The sequence below is a fragment of the Pagrus pagrus genome (genome assembly GCF_965226575.1).
Source record: "Pagrus pagrus genome assembly, chromosome: 3".
NCBI classification, from domain to species: domain Eukaryota; kingdom Metazoa; phylum Chordata; class Actinopteri; order Spariformes; family Sparidae; genus Pagrus; species Pagrus pagrus.
In genome coordinates, this window is record NC_140187.1 from 20,442,800 (window position 1) to 20,459,081 (window position 16,282).

The window sequence follows — 16,282 nt, forward strand, 5'->3', positions numbered from 1 at the left end:
AGCCAGAGCTCGTGCCTGCCTCGATGCCCTTCATCCCTTTTGTTTACTACACTTGAAGAGATGTCATATTTTATAATGAATTTGCTTCAAAGTAAGACTGTACATAAAGAAAAACGCTAATCACATTTTATGGTTTCCCCTTCCATTGAAACTGGAAATGAATGTGTAAAGCCTGAGTGATAAAGTGCTGCTACGTAGGCTGTTACATCGATGTTGATACAATATCTGATTTACAACTGATAAAGTTCCCATATTTTATTGCTTACCAGGAGATATGATCTTTATGCTGGCAACAAAATGTTTGAAACCAGGAAGCCAGTGTTTTCATTCATTCATTCAGTCAGTCAGTGTAGAGAAACTGTAGAATTTACATAAAGATTACATACGTTCAGTTTTCTATAGAATTTGAAATATCAGACTGGGTTAAAACATGAGATGGTTGTACTCGCCGGAGTATTTCCATTTTACACAACATTATACTGCGACTCCACTTACATCCAAGAGTCAGATATAATACTTTTTACTCAGCTACATTTGTCTGACAGCTTTAGTTACTGGTTAGACTTTAGATGACCACTGAGTGAAAAACATGACTCTCCAAATGTACTGATTTTGACCTTGAATCATTGTGATAAACATGATTAAGTGTACCTTTATGGGTTGAGAGAAATCTCCTACTTCTTTTAAACGGAATATAAATGATTAATGATTTTTTTTCCTTTTCTTTTACATTGTCTGGAAAATGCGTTGTCACCAAGCTAAAAACATGGCTTTTTTTTCTTGTGAAAAGTTGACTTATTAGAAATACGTTGAAGGAAAGCAACACTATAAAAAACATGATGATCCTATAGAATATGATGCACTGCTGGAGAATAAACTGTCTGACAGTATATAAACAAGTTAAAATGAGCTCATCTTTAATCATCTACAGCAGAAAAGATAGCAGTAGAGTAATGTAATGGTAATGGTAATGGTAAAACACTGACAGGGAACATTTTACTGCATTACAGCTTAAGTTACTTAAGCATGAGTATACTTAATTTATAATAATTTCAAAGTTTTATTTTAGTAATGTTTTGACAAAGGATTTTTGCTTGTAGAGGAGAATTTCCACTTTTACTGAAGTAGGTGATGTAAATACAAACTCCACCACTACTTCACAATGAAAAAGACAAGAACACACAGATTCAACACTAAATGGTATGATGCTGTGAATAGTTGACCTTTATTCCACTGCAAAAGTGTATGAAGATTCCTCAGTAACTTTCCACAGTCCATAAAAAGGTACTTACATACACTTCCTTCTTGTAGCCACTAGATGGCACCAGCAGACAAGAACATTTGGGGACCTGTGCTGCACACATAGCTAGTAGGGTACTGTTACTTACATTTGTCCTTTGCTTCTTTGCCCGGAGAGGTAATCAGGTAATCTTTGGACCACATGGATAAGACCAGCTAAATGTGGTGATGTGTCTCTTTGACTTTTCATGGTGAAAACACATGAGCCACATTTCTTCTCTGTCCCAACCGGACACTCATCCACACAAAATTAATGTAAACATTGAATTTTTTTTCCACTTTAAACACTTCAATAAATATTTACAGATGTGAAAAACGACACTGTTTATAACTGAACTTCAAACATAATTATTATGAAAACAACACCATCGTGACTATCTGTTTATACAGGTCATTGTGTGTATTTGTTATGTCGTTTGTTATGAAAAGCCTTTATTGATTTTGGTGCATACAAACTGATTCATAAAAAGTTTGGGGTTTTTATCTTAGAAAAAAGAAAAAACCGATAAGTTTATCTGATGAGTTACATGTTAAAATAATATAGAAGATGGTAGCATGCTAGAAATTATACTGGTTAATGATAAAATTATCTCACTGTAAACCTACTTTTAAAAAAAAAGAAATTTGTGATGCTGAGTCTTTGTTGTTTAATGATACACACACACACACACACACACACACACACCTCCATCATTACAGTTGTCTGTGTTGTCGTGGGTGATGTAGTGTTATTATTGATTTTGACAGGTGGGACATTTGGTCCCCTGTGCTAAATCATGAAACGATGTCATGACCGAAATGTGTTCTTGTCGTCGTCCTGTCCAGTAGGTGGCGTGTGAAGACCACAGCATGACTCATAGAAAAGACTGGAACACTGGTTGTATCTCATTGTCAGCAGAGGCAGCAGTGAGACTTGCTGTTGAGAAGTTTCATACTTTTTTTTCCTTTTTTCACAATAAAAGTTTGGCTGTGTTCAGGAGGTACTGCGGCTTTTAGCTGATGCGTCACTATTTATTTCCCGGCACTGAGGGAGAGACGTGTGCTATTGCTTAGAGATGAGTGTACTGCCAGAGGAGCACTTGGAGTCTAGATTTATGGCTTTTATCAGGTTGCTGAATCGAAACAAACAGTCAAATGAGGAGTCACAGAAGTCCATCATAGTAACCTCAGAGGGAACATTCATTTTAGCATGAATCCCTGCTATCGTGCTGCATATGTCTGTGACATTTGCAGTTATTTAAGAAACCTACATATAAATCACATGTACGGATGATTTGGAGACGTCTGAAGGCCAGAGGTGCTGTTTATGTTAAATGTTCCCAAACATTTATACTTTTTCCCAGACCTTCCAGTCAACTGCAGAGATAACAGAGGTGAGGGTTTCTGCTTCACCGTCTGGCACCCTGACGATTCACCTCCGGATCCTTTCACTCACGTCCCAAATGAACCTACAGCGTCATCTCAGCTGATAAACTCGTTCTTGTCCTTGTGTCGGTGTTGGCAGAGAACTTCACCTTGTATTTATTGAAGTGTATCGCTCTTTGAATTTACATTTACTTGTTATCACACACTCAATAATCAAGTGGTGATTCTTGTTTGTAATGAGGCCCCAAATGGCTCCTCAGAGCTGGAGCGCAATTGGCTGATTGCCCCTGTTGCTAGGCTACGGCTCCACGGTGTGCCTGATGGGAGCATCGCATTGAGGAAGAAAGTGGAAAAAAAAGATGAGCACAAGGAGAAATGCTATATAACGTTATTTTTTAATAATGGTACTCTATGGTGTTACCATAAAACATTTACAAAATATTCACATGGTGATGCAGTCAGTCAACGACACATTTATATATCCTCAATTATATATCTTCAAATAAAAAGTTTATACTCAGAGCGCGTGGTTCAAATGCTGCTGTCTGGAGAGCAATCTATTATTGGTGACATCATACAACATCTCAATACTAACTTCATTTACATGTCCAAGAATCTGCAAACTAACAAGGTTTATGTACAAAATTTACAAGAACACACCTCGACATTGAACCCATCAGACGTGGTCTAAAATGACCAATAATTTCTCCCTGATTACCGCATACAAATACAATGCAAATGACTCTCATTTCTTAAAAATGTTATACATTTCTCAATCACAAATGGGTGATTTTCATAAAGACTTCCCACATGGTGACATGTTGTGAAAATAGCTTATGTCATTTCAACAGGGCGTACACAGACCGACATCTCTATTGCTATGTTATGTTTCGATTCAAAAGGTCTTGGAAAGTGCCCTTTACACTCTGTGTGGAGCATGAATGTATGGTAAGAAACCATTGTTGGTGAATGTTTGTACATGTTTCTGTGCTTCCCTCTTGTTAGCTTTGTGAGCTGGGATAGGAGGACAAAGTCTAGTCTTTCTTCTTTTTGGTCTTCAGGACAGAAAACTGTCTCTGACACACTCCAGGAGGGAGCGAGGTGATGACTCGACGGCCTGATGTTGACTCGAACCGAAGGAAGAACACAGTCTATGTTTTGATAGTTTGTTTTTTTTCAAGTGGGCCTGGAAACAAGTGGAGGAGGAATCAGTTTGAGTTCAGGAGCCTCCACCTCCTGCTGTGCCCACATCCTTCACTTTCCACACAGCATCAGACTTGGCACAGCTCCCACGACAGCTGTCCATCATGCATAGGCCAGTGTGCTGTATGTGGAAGGCCAGGCTTTCCCGGGGACGCAGGGAGGATCCCCAAAGCAGATACCTCGATCAGCTTCGGCTCTTCCAGCTCAAGGATCTATGCGGAAAGCTAAAAGCTTGTCAGAGTGGTGGTTGTTCAGGGTGCGCAGGTCCGGCAGACGTAGCAGCAGCTTTGGGAAGAGGGTGCTGTCGTCTGGGCGGCGACTTGTGATGAGAGAGCGCAGAGCCTTTATGAGATTCTCCTGCAGCTGCTCCACCGCTCCAACCTCCACTATACCAGAGCGATCTGGACAAAGAGAGGAGAAATCAGGGTTAGACTCGAGGATATGCAAACGAACAGTACACGCTTTTATGTATGAGCATGAATGAGACTTATGAGATGTATGAGGCTTACCAGCAGAAACCAGCACAACAGCCATGAAAAGCGCCATCTCATCTGGCTCCAGACCCAAAGACCCGAGCTTCTCGCTGAATTCAAACATGGCGTCCAGTAAGGAGCCCATGCCCAGAGCCCTCAGGGACGCCAGCGAGTATGTCTGCCCGTTGAGGAAGGTCACCGTCCTCTCCTTGGGGTCAAACAGTGAGCAGAACCTCACCATCAGAACCTGCGGACAGACAGAAGCACACCAGGTCAGCATCAGAAAAGAATCAAAAACGGAAAGTCAAGAAAAATTCCGACAGATGTAACTGGACGTACCTGGAAAGTGCCGGATTTGAGCAGCATGACCTGGTCATGCTGGCTGAGAGTCTGGAAGCCTGGAATGCTCTTTGCGAACTCCACCACTTCTTTAACAGCGGGGGTGAAGCACTGGGAGAAAGACTCCCACACTTCCTGACTGGAGCGACTGGCCGGAGCCACGGGACATGAGTTGAGAGGACACGCCTGAAGGAGACAGACAGAGAGAGGACATTAAAGGAAGTGTAATGGACTTTTTATTGACATTCAATTGATAGATATTCACATCACACCCTCGATAGGGAGAATAAAAGTCTTACCAGCACTTTGGCTCCTCCATTTAGCTTCCAGGGGCAGGGGCTTTGGTTCTGGGAATCCCTGTCTGAGTAGCTGTTCTGATTGGCCGCATAGGACTGAGATGATACGCTGCCACTGAAGGGGCACCGGTTCTGATTGGAGGAGAAGTTGTACTTGGCGTTGTCGATGTTATTTGTGTTATTAGCGGTGTTTTCATTGTTGGCGGGGCAGTTTGTGGTGACGTGGTAGCTTGATGTCAGGTTGGCCTGCTCCCCCTGTACTGTGTGCTGAGTCGGGGCAGCTGAGTGTGAGGGCTCCTGTACTGAACTGTTCTGGAAAGACGAAGAGCGGCTGTTGCTGTTTCTATTCCTGGCAGCCATCTTGAGCGGTTTCTCATCACCGTTAATCAAGTTGCTGCGGTAAGACTGCGATATGGAGCCCACTCCTTCGTTCGCCGGGTTCTGTGGACTGCAGGGGGCGTCGGGGGGAGGTGACACCTCCATCTCCATGGAAGCTGATTCGTTGAGACTGTTCATGTAGCTCTGCATCTCGTCCAGAAGTCTCTGCTTCTCCCGTTTGGGAATACGCCCAAAACGCACAGCTGAGGACAAGCAGAAGAGAGCATCCTCTGTTAGCATTTACTGGCATCAAGCATCGATTTGTCTGCCAGCTTCTTACTGGCAGGACTTAAATAATACAGAAACAGAAACACAGGCAGTGAGAATTATCTTCACATTCAAACGAGATAGAGAAACTACAGCTTCTTGTTCTAAATCCATAATCTCTATGTGGATTACTAATCCTGAAACCTTTGTACTGTGCACATCACAGCTGTTTCACCACAATACAGACACTTAAGCCTTCATCTCATCCAACTGCCTCATCCTCCTCTCCAGCATTTCCTCTCCTCCCATCCCCCCCTGTTCAATTCTGCACCACCACTGACAGCCCTATTTATAGCGCGCTGTATGCTACACCACCCCACCACCCTCCCCCTGCTCTCTCTCTCTCCCTCTCTCTCTCATTCTTGTAGTTGAGCACTCGCTCTCCCTTTTTTCTCTGGAAGTAGGTCACTGGGTCAACAGCCCTGAACATGATGTCATTAACAAAGTGACAGGGTGAATGAGAAGTGCGAAGGTCGAGGGCAGGTGGGAGAGGTGAAGAGAGAGGTTGAAGGTGGGAAAAAAATTGGATGATCAAAAGTTAATTTGCGAGATATTATGTTGTCAAGTGGAAGACGTGACGTGAAAATAAATCTATGGGTCTATAGAGGGAATATCATTATATGTTTCTTTTGTATTATTGTGTGTGCTCAGAAAGTGAAAACGCGTTTGCCCGTCGTGATCCGATGGGTGAGCAGGTGACTTTTCCACTGCCGCATTTTGGCTTTTTTGGGTCAGCTAAAAATGTTTGCTCCAGTAAAAAGCATGATTTATTATCACCCAGTTTAACCGCATCCCGGGAGATCGGAGTCCTGCGGTGAAATACAGCAGTAGAGCAGATTAGACGCATTCATATTATTTTAATTTCAAGTCGGTTTTCATGATGAACAGGGCTGAAGAACTATGTCTGACGTGATTATCTGTAAATGTCAGCGTTGGGAAAAATAAATAGGCAAGATTGTACATCTGGGGTAATCAACAACTTTGTGCCCCAGTTTCCAAAAATAAACTATATTTGTCACAGTTTCTAGATGACTGATGACTACTGGGACCGAGGAGCTGCTCTCGCCATAAATCAGACAGCAGGGCAGGGAGAGAGGAAGGCAGGGGAGGGGGCAAAAGACAAAAGGAGGCGAAGGGAGAGAGAGGAAGATGGAGAGAAAATAATATAATCTAGATGAATAAATAGCACCAACAACCCATCAAAAAGTCAGTTTAAGAACTATTTTCTTAATTTTCCTCTGAATAATGATTCTCTACGTTACCCTGTATACATGGATCAATGAGATCGTCTCTTCTAAACTAAGAAAACAAGAAACAATCATTTCAGTTTTAGTTGCCATATGTCTTAGTATCTTGTTTCTCACCATCTCTGGACATGCCCACGGAGAGACACTTCTTGAAGCGGCAGTGCTGGCACCGGTTTCTGTTCATGCGCATGATGAGACACTTCTCATTCTTCACACACATCTTGTAGTGGATGTTCTGCTGAATGCTGCGTCTGAAGAAACCCTGGAGGAGGCACAAGAAGGATAAAGAGTCAGAAGGGTGTCTTTTGTGGCAGTGTGCTTTCACCTGCTAAAGAGGACAAAGACATGACATAATGCTGTCTTTGTTCTGTCTCACCTTGCAGCCTTCGCAGGCGTGCACACCGTAGTGGAACCCAGAGGCGATGTCCCCACACACCTTACACAGGAGCACCATACCTCCGGTCTCTGAAAAAGGCACACATCCATCATCAGAGGGAGAAATACAGTAACAAAGTGCTAGCAGGTGAACATAGAGGAGAATAGGAAGGAGGTAAGGGAGTGGGTACTTACTGGTGAAGGTTCCAGTGAAACCACAGGGTCTTTTGGCCACTGTGGGATGGTTGTAGGTCGCCGATGATACCGTCGTTATCTGGGCAACGGGGGCATTGTTTACTTCGGGAAACTGGAAGACCATCCGCGGGGAAGTAGTTCCTCCCCCTCGTTCCCCTCTCTGCTTCAGGGCCCCAATCTCCTGAAAGGAGACACCCTCTGGGGATGAGGGCTGCGAGTGGGAGGAGGGCGACTGGGTCTGGTATCCACTTGAAGGGCTGCCAGGACTCGGGCTGGCACTGCCGCATGAGCCGGCATACAAGATAACACCACCTGGAGGAACAGAGAGGGGCAAAAACTCAGTGATCTGCATCTAGGTCGGCGTTCACATGCGAGATGTGTGTGGGAGTGCAAGTATTGAGCAACGCTCTGCTTTGATTCAGTGAGCTTAGTTGGCAGACGTCCACAACCACACACAAAACCTTGATCAAGTTGGGACAACAGAAATTGGATCTGGTGAATAATTTAGAAAAAATGTCACAGCTTGAGCAACAACAACTCTGACCTGGATACGTGTAAAGAGTCTTTTAGTTTCTAATCTGTTGGATCACCAAATAAAAAAAGGCTTTGTCATTCAATGGCCGCGCTGAAACTTTAGCATGTTGGAAAGCTGTTGGAGGGTGTTGTGTGAATAAATAATGCTAGATACATAATGACGAGGTAAGATAAACACCGTTATCAGTTGATCCAGCACCCACTTTCGGGTTATTTTATTTAAATGTTATTACCCACAAATACCATGACATTTAACAGTTTGAAAGGTGGATTTATGGAAGCCTAAAGGGGACTTTAATAAAGTTATAATGAAAACTTGAAAGATAATTAAATTAACATTAAATGTAACTCCACAATAGCATTATCATTTTTGTGTAAAAATGAAAATGAAAATGAAAATGTAATCATTTCATTTCATTTCATTTTCACATCCTCGTATATGGCTATATTAAAATGAAAATGGAGAAACTGTTCGACATTAAATTACATTTCTGTGCTACAATAGGCCACAGTGTATCTTAGTACTACAGATCAGCGTATGCAAAACAGGAAACACCATAAAAGGCTTATCACAATTTGACAGTCAGCCACTATATGTTCACAATGAGTGCCATAGACAAGCTATAAACACGCCTTTGTTTAGGGATGTCAAATCAAATCGGAAATGCCCTATTACCCCTTAACACAACACCCACCCCCCTTGTTTTAGACAGTGTTCTTCCCTGCAAGATGAAAGACTGCCCCTCACGTGCAGCCCGAGCCAGCCAGCTCCCTGCCTGCCTGCCTGCCTGCTTTCAGCACTGAGTCTTTCCTCCTCCCCCTTCCTCCCGCCCCGTCCCTTCTTCTCTCTCCTCCTCCTCTCCTACCTCCTCCCCTCTCTCCCTCCCCGTTTTGGCTGCGGGCCTGCAGACCCAGCCACCTGACCGGGAGCTCACATGGACTCTTGACACAGTTCCCGCCCGGCTCACAAGGCTCTTTGCGCAGTCCCGTGTAGACAACAGCAGCAGTACAATAACAAGCGCTGGGGCTGATCACGTTTGGAATAGAGAGGGCTTTAATGCTGTGACTACAGATGTAGGGGGAGGCATTCCACAGAGCCACTAGAAACGGTGCAGAGGGTAACAGTCACGTTGGCCGCTGTTTTGACACATTTAAATGATTTGCTTGAGGGTTTTAGCCAGTTTAAACAATGATTTCTGCATTTGTATCACAGGTATTTCATCAAACTCATTAACCAACTCTCAAGGCTGACATCATTGCTTTAATTTATAATATCATGGTAATAAAAATAGAAAAATGTAACCTCTATTATTGGAGACATTTGCAATTTTAAGAACTGTTATATGTCTCCTCATTACGGTGGTCCCCTTATGACGTACCGCATCTTCAGTTCAGAGGTTGCCCTGCTTTTAATTTGATTGTAGATCACTGTGTCAGGTGTCAAAATACCTTCACATAAAAGCCTACTAACAGAAATGCTTCCCATGTGCAGATACAGCATCACTTGGCTGATATCAGCATGATCGTGATCGCTCTTCGGGGGTGACTATCACTTAATCGACAGCTTTGTAATAAAAAACTCTGCCTTATTCTGCCCAACACGTCACTGCAGTCAAGTTTTACCGAAGGGACATATCTAAAGTACAAACAATGCCCTTGGATTGTCCACAGTGTCATTCTGTGCGCATTTCCTCTCAAGGACTCTGAATCATCTGAGGAAAAAGCCTCCCTCATCTCTTGTGCTTTCTCTCCTTGAGAAAACACGTGCTGCGTTTCTGTTTAGCTCTAAGTGCCTCCTTAATTCCTCTTCTCACACGTGTCAACACTGAATGTAAGGTACTCTGGTGGCCTGACAGCTTGTGTGTGTGTGTGTGTGTGTGTGCTGGCAGCTCCAGTGTAAGACTATGACTTGAGCTCACACACAAATGTTACATGTGCCTGCGCTGTATCCGGTGTGTGTGATAAAGATAAAGCTTTATGGACATGTGTATCACCTGCAGAGGAAAGGGTCACACCCGACAGTCACATGAACTCCACACCCACTTTCTACATTCATAATCTCCGCCCCTCGTGTATGAAAACATTGCATATTCTGTGTCCCCCTCGTAACCATTTCCTGGAATCTGGTTTGACTGCGTGCCAGAGTGAGCTCTGGGAATATCATCTCTGCTGTATTCACGCACAGGTTAAAACATGTGACCTGTGGATACACACACGGCCCATAAGGACTATAGAATAAACAAAAAACGCCCCTCCTTTTGCCAGTCCTCTATGACTTCCCCTCTCATGTGTTCCCACCCCGTGGGCATGCATGTGTGCATGGCAGGAACACTGTATAGACACCATATATCTGGGGGGGGACTCCCCCTCCTGACTCGCCTGTCCTCCTACATGTGAACATTTACAACTGTCTATGGGCAGTAAGCCTCACTCCACGTGAAACAGCTGGCCTCATGTCATGTGCCTCTCTATGAAGCACTTAAAGTTCTATGAGGGCAGAACTTGCTTTCTATCACATGAACCTCCAGCGATCTTTTAATGCTGTGTGAATTATTGCTGAACATGTGTTTAAGGAGCTCTGTAGTTCAAAAGTTTAACAAGTTTAGGTCTCGAGGGTTCACCCGAACTCAGGCTGGAAGAAGTTACACTCAGTTCTCGGATAGAAACACTATCTGTCACCTGAATCAAGCTTGGCTTTTAATGCGAACTAGCTAGTTGTGTGATCATCTGTCAAGGTGACAGCCACAAGGCATCTGGTTTCAGGACTGGCGTCAGAGCTCAGCATTGAGCTTATTCTTCCTGTTAGTGTGAATGACACCTGTGATGCATTCATTCACACATATCGGAGGTTTTAATAAAAACGTTCTTGGGATTACTATTTTTTTTTCATCTTCAATGGTCAGCACATAATCGTGCTATTAGGTCACAAGGTCATCCCTCTGAACACTGGAGGTCACTGGACAGTCATCCTTTAACAATTTTTCATGGACTAAAAAGTCATGTTACCATGAAGTAACACTTATTATCCCTTCCAGACACAAAATTATACTTAAAAGTATATTACACGGTACAATCTTCAAATGAAGTTGAATGGAAAGCTTACAGTTGACTACTTTTCCCAAAATGCCCTGCAAAACACTAAATAGGGGCTTATACTGATTAAGGCACTCGCCGATGATTTACGATGATGACGTTATAGTACATTAACCTTTCATTCGGCTGCTGTAAGACTGAGCATATACACAATTTTGAGAAAGGAGACAACAATTACGACTTACACCAGCACTCTGGTGTGTGACGTTAAAGCTAGCCGTCTGCAAAGTCCTTCATCTTATCTTTAAAGTAAACATACGCAAGAGCAAAGATAAAACATAAATCTCGAGACACAATACTCCACATAGTTATATAACATTTATGGTGAATTTCAACAGGAAACACAAACAAAAAGACACTGATACCCGGCTTTGTTTATGATGATAAACCGTACTAACAAGGTTGGCTTGTTTTCTAAATACTATTATTGCTTATCTTAAACGATAATAGTTTATTTACGCGTTTAGAGTGAACTGAAATGGACTGAAATAAATAGCGGTGTGTGTGTGTGTGTGTGTGTGTGTGTGTGTGTGCCAAGTGACAACAGAAACTGGTGAGCCATGTCACCCAAAACCTGGCCTGAATGCAGCCAAATGTGGGTTAATATGTCATTTCAGACGCCAAACAGCGATAAATCACATTTAATAAGGAACTCTGTGTTCACCAAGACGCATCTCAGACCACTTATAACAACCAGGGCGAGAGAAGGAGCCGCTAAACCTCTCTGACCCACTGACCAAGCTATCAACAAATACAGAGGAATCCCCGTGCGAGCTGAGCGCGAGCGGCAGAGCGTGCGGGGGAGAGGGGCGGGGCGCCGGGGAGGTGGGGGGTTGATCAAGCGCCGCACGTGGAATCTGAGGCTGTATACACGTGCTGTGAGCTCGAGGCGGGGTGGCTGCGTATTAAGAATCAGGCGCATGATTCCCAACATCATCACGACGGTTTCTACCCAGGGTGCACCGGGCGGGGGGAGGATGAGGAGAAGACACGACAGTTAGAATGGTCACCTGCTGTTCAAGGGCGTTATAGTGTCAGTTACCATGGCTATATATATATATTTTTTTTTTTTTCTATTAGCAAACAGTGGCGTCATCGCGCATTATTTATTATTTAGAATTTATTAGGGTATATATTTGTTTTATCTTGCTGTGATGTGGTTCAATCCCTGTCTACCTTTACCTTAGCGCCAATAAATATATTAACATTTCATTACTCATATTGATCCGCCCCACGAAGTTAACGGGAACTACTTTCAAATGAGCGTGTGTCATACACGATGTGCGCTCGGTTCATTCACCGGCTCCTCCCGCTATGATTCAAGGTACTGGCAGGCGTGGATGTTTACTCCCAGCACTTCTTCCCTTCCCTCAAGTCATGTGTGGCCGCGACACGGATGGAAAATGTTGGCACTTGCTTTGACTCAGTGGGCGTGACTACTCTTTGACACGAACTGCCCCCGCTCACATGTGTTCCGGAGAAACGATATTACAAACCAAGCCAAGTTAAATGACTCACACAGTGCCACAACAAAGTCACAATCCACTTTCTGCAACTTCCCTTAAACGCGTCACATATTACATTGAAGCACCTACTGTACAGTGAGAGTGATTATCTGACTTGTCTTCACATGACACGAGGATACATGCGACCGTGGCAGGGGAACGTGCCCGCTCAGGGTCGCCCTGGGTCGCGCTTCACGTGAGTTTTGTTTACATGCAGAAAATCGGAAGTCCGAAGTCCAAAGACTCCCGAGGACTTCCCTCTGTCCTACAGCAGATATCTCACTCATAACTCTCAACTGTCTGCAGCTCAGAGGCACCTGGCGACGCGCCAGATGTTACACAGCTGAATTACAGTTTTAAAAAGCCAGTTAAATTCATCCCCCTTAATTATAGGATATGCAATTCCCGTCTGATTGTAGCAGTGAGATTCATAAACAAATAAAGCTCCTTAAACATCATCTCGGCAGAAAATACGAACTTGCAGCTGATAAATATGTTCTATCTACTATCACAGTCTTTCAAAATAAAATGCAGTGGAACAGCGTACAAAACCACCAACGCATCAGTGTGGTTATTCATAAAGTCCTGATAAATCATTCTTAAAAATTTAAATTTACTGTATAAGAATAATATATAGTGTACAGTGGCATCTGCTCACCATTGCCTGCTTCTTTAAAATTACTCGCTAAAATATCTTTTTTTTTTTTTAAATCCAAAGACTGTTTTAAATCAAAAGACATCCAGTAGAATATAAAGCTCACTTACCACCAGGACTATTCTCCATGTTTCCTTGTAGATCGATGTTGTTCAGGAGCTCCGTTGTGCTGTTTAATCGTGGACGTTTACTGCTGGACTGACTGCCTTTGCTTGCCACCGAGGAGTTTCGTTGATATAGGTGAAAGAGTCATGAACTGCCAAGGCATAGAGAGTGTATCCAAAAGCTCAGACCAACACGATTGTGCACAGGGCACAATTTTTTTTTTTAAAGAAAAAGACCGGCGAAGAAAAAGTTTAAAAAGGAAATACTTGTAAAAAGGAAATTAGAGCAGATCTCTATTTGATCCAGATAACTTCCTCAAGGTGAGAAGAAGATGCACGGGACAGCTCGCCTTTCCGTCTGCGCACCTTGTGATGCCAGGCTGTGGTAAGATATCACTTGTAAAGAGCTTCTCTAAATGACACGTCCTAGAGCATTCAGCTGCTTGCCATGTAGTGTCACCATTAAAACATGAGCGGAGTGGAAGTAGTTTAAACACTCCCCACTCATCAATAAGCAACACGCGTCCTAAAATAACCAGCACGTTTTCAGGTGCCTGAGAAATGTGACCATTTTTTTTCCCTCCTCTCTTTTTGTGTGTCCCATCAACCGCCTGTTTGTTGATGTGTATCAGGGATCTCTCTCTCTCTCTCTCTCTCTCTCTGTGTCACGCTCTCTGAAAACATCTCACCCACCTCCTCTCTTCGTGCCCCCACTTTTTTTTTTTTTCTCTTTCTCACTTTTTCATTGGCCGAGAGCCCCGCGTGGAGACGGCACATTGGGCTCGTTCGACATTGGAATGCTGCTTAAAGCTCTCCAGCGTGTGCGCACGGCACGTGAGCCACGCTGCCCTACTGACACACATTTTATGCTAATGAGCTGCCTGGGCTCGTCGATAAGACAGCGAGGAAACGAGGAAGGGACAGGCGGAGGGAGAGGAGGTCTCACTCGTCCCTCGTTTCGAGGCTTCTCTCACATGTTTGTCGGTTGAGGACAGACGGTGGTGAGCTTAAATGCCTCGAGAGGAAACATGTTTGACAATGACGCCACAGAGTGAAGACTTGGCTTTGTGTTGAGGGCACACTGTACACGCGCCTCAAATTATTTTTGAAAATGTCAGTGAAAAGATCAAGAAAAAGGGTCAGCCCTTCAGATTTAGACATTATAGGCCTAATGTAACGTGTTTTTGAGTCAAACTACCAACACCACATCATTGTGCTGCGTAGTGGGGGCTCTGTGGATCTTCTGTGCAGCACTGGAAGCTGGTCATTAGTTTATGTTACACGCTACAAATTGCTGCATACTTTAGCAACCTTTAACATTTACGTTTTTTAATGGAATATACCAGGTAGGCATTAGTAAGATCAATGTGAAAGTAATCAGTAAATAAAAGGGCAAAGAGAGATTAGTTATGTGATTTCATTTTTTTTTTTTTAATTAATTTATTCATCATTTAAAGGTGCAGAGATCCTGCCCTCTGCTTGTATTTTCTTATTACTTTGCTGTGTTTGGGCGTTTCTGGGCGTCAGCATTTTCATCTCAGTCACCAGGATAAAATGTTGGCACTTATTGTTTCTGCAGACTGCTGATACAATCACATCTGCATGTGTCACAGGCTATGTACGAGATTGACACTTCTTCAAAATGTGTCATATCATGTTCGCCTCACATGTCGGTCAACTGATTTTCATATATCAGGAGGTGAAGGGGTGGAGTTACAGGCTAGAAGGCTGTTAAACCAGTAACGGCAGGTCAAGGCTGTGTTTCAACAGTTATAGGTATGAAACTTCGGGACATCTCCTGCTGCCTTTGTATCGGCGATGTAAACATGATGTTTTCCGTACTGTACTTAAGTACAGTTTTATGGTACTTGTACTGTACTTGAGTATTTTCCTTTTCTGGTACTTTATACTCCTACTTCACTACATTTGGAGGCAGATATTGTTCTCTTTATGGACTGTTGTCTTTTAATGCCTATAAACAAACTAAATAAACAAACTGTCTTTGTTTTATTGACTGATTGAACTAAAAAAACAAACTGACCTTAAAGGACAACACAATTTCATACTGTTTTACTTTGTTTATATGTGGCAGACCCTGCCACCTTTCTAGCTTCAAACAGTGTTCAGGTGACTTTATTTTCCTCTGAGAACAGCTTGATTGTTCAGTTATGGAAACCATACATATTTCTGAGTTTGTATTATTACCCCATTAATATTGTGAATATAAAAAGTGATATAAAGTTATGTAAGTTTGAATTTCTTCTCCAAAACTACATAGTGACCCTTTAATATCAGATTTTGCTCAAGTGTTATTTGTACACTGTACAAATTGTAAAGCCTACTGAGGCAGTGTGATTGTAATTCTGGGCTATATAAATTAATTTGATTTGAAGTATGACTTTTGGGTACTTTCTACAACGCTGTTCGCAGGTCGACTGGCGCTGTGGGTCGGCAAACCAACTGTCTTTTTCCAGCATCGATTACTGTTTGTTTACAAACAGCAGCAAATCCTGCAAAGTTTGCCTTTAGGACAGGAAAAGATCAAATCAAGCTTTAATTATCCTCAGGAGACAAATCTAACACTAAGACAACCAAAAATATCAGAGAGGTGGGTGTAAATAATGTGAATAATAATGTTTTTATTTTTATTTTTTCTCCTCCAAATAATAATAATAAATAATAAAATAAATCAGAAGACAGTGGAAGCAAGAGCACAAAATATCATCCTACAGTTTGAATGAATGCGTCAAAGCTGTCCACAAAACTGAACGAGCAGGACGCATGCGCGAAGACCAACGCCCACAATCTCACACCGGAAACGGGCGCAGCCTCGGATTATCGTGTGGCTGTCTGCCTCACACATAGACGATCTTTGCCTGGATGGGAAGGCACGTGTGGGCAGGGCGGTGCTCACCGTGACTCCCACCGCCCCTCCTCCTCTGCATCACGTTTCC

At 43.1% G+C, this 16,282-nt stretch overlaps 1 protein-coding gene across 1 annotated transcript; it reads right to left on the minus strand.

Annotated features, from left to right (window-relative positions):
* Positions 1-3,040: 3,040 nt before the first annotated feature.
* On the minus strand, positions 3,041-13,997 carry LOC311255165 (nuclear receptor subfamily 1 group D member 1-like). Its single transcript, XM_084349407.1, has 8 exons — positions 13,335-13,997; positions 7,438-7,749; positions 7,244-7,332; positions 6,985-7,129; positions 4,979-5,556; positions 4,680-4,865; positions 4,377-4,587; positions 3,041-4,268 (listed from the first exon to the last, which is right to left on the minus strand). Exons 1-8 carry the CDS (start codon positions 13,351-13,353, stop codon positions 4,072-4,074), a joined length of 1,737 nt encoding a protein of 578 aa, XP_084205533.1. The 5' UTR covers positions 13,354-13,997; the 3' UTR covers positions 3,041-4,071.
* Between the last annotated feature and the right edge of the window lie 2,285 nt (positions 13,998-16,282).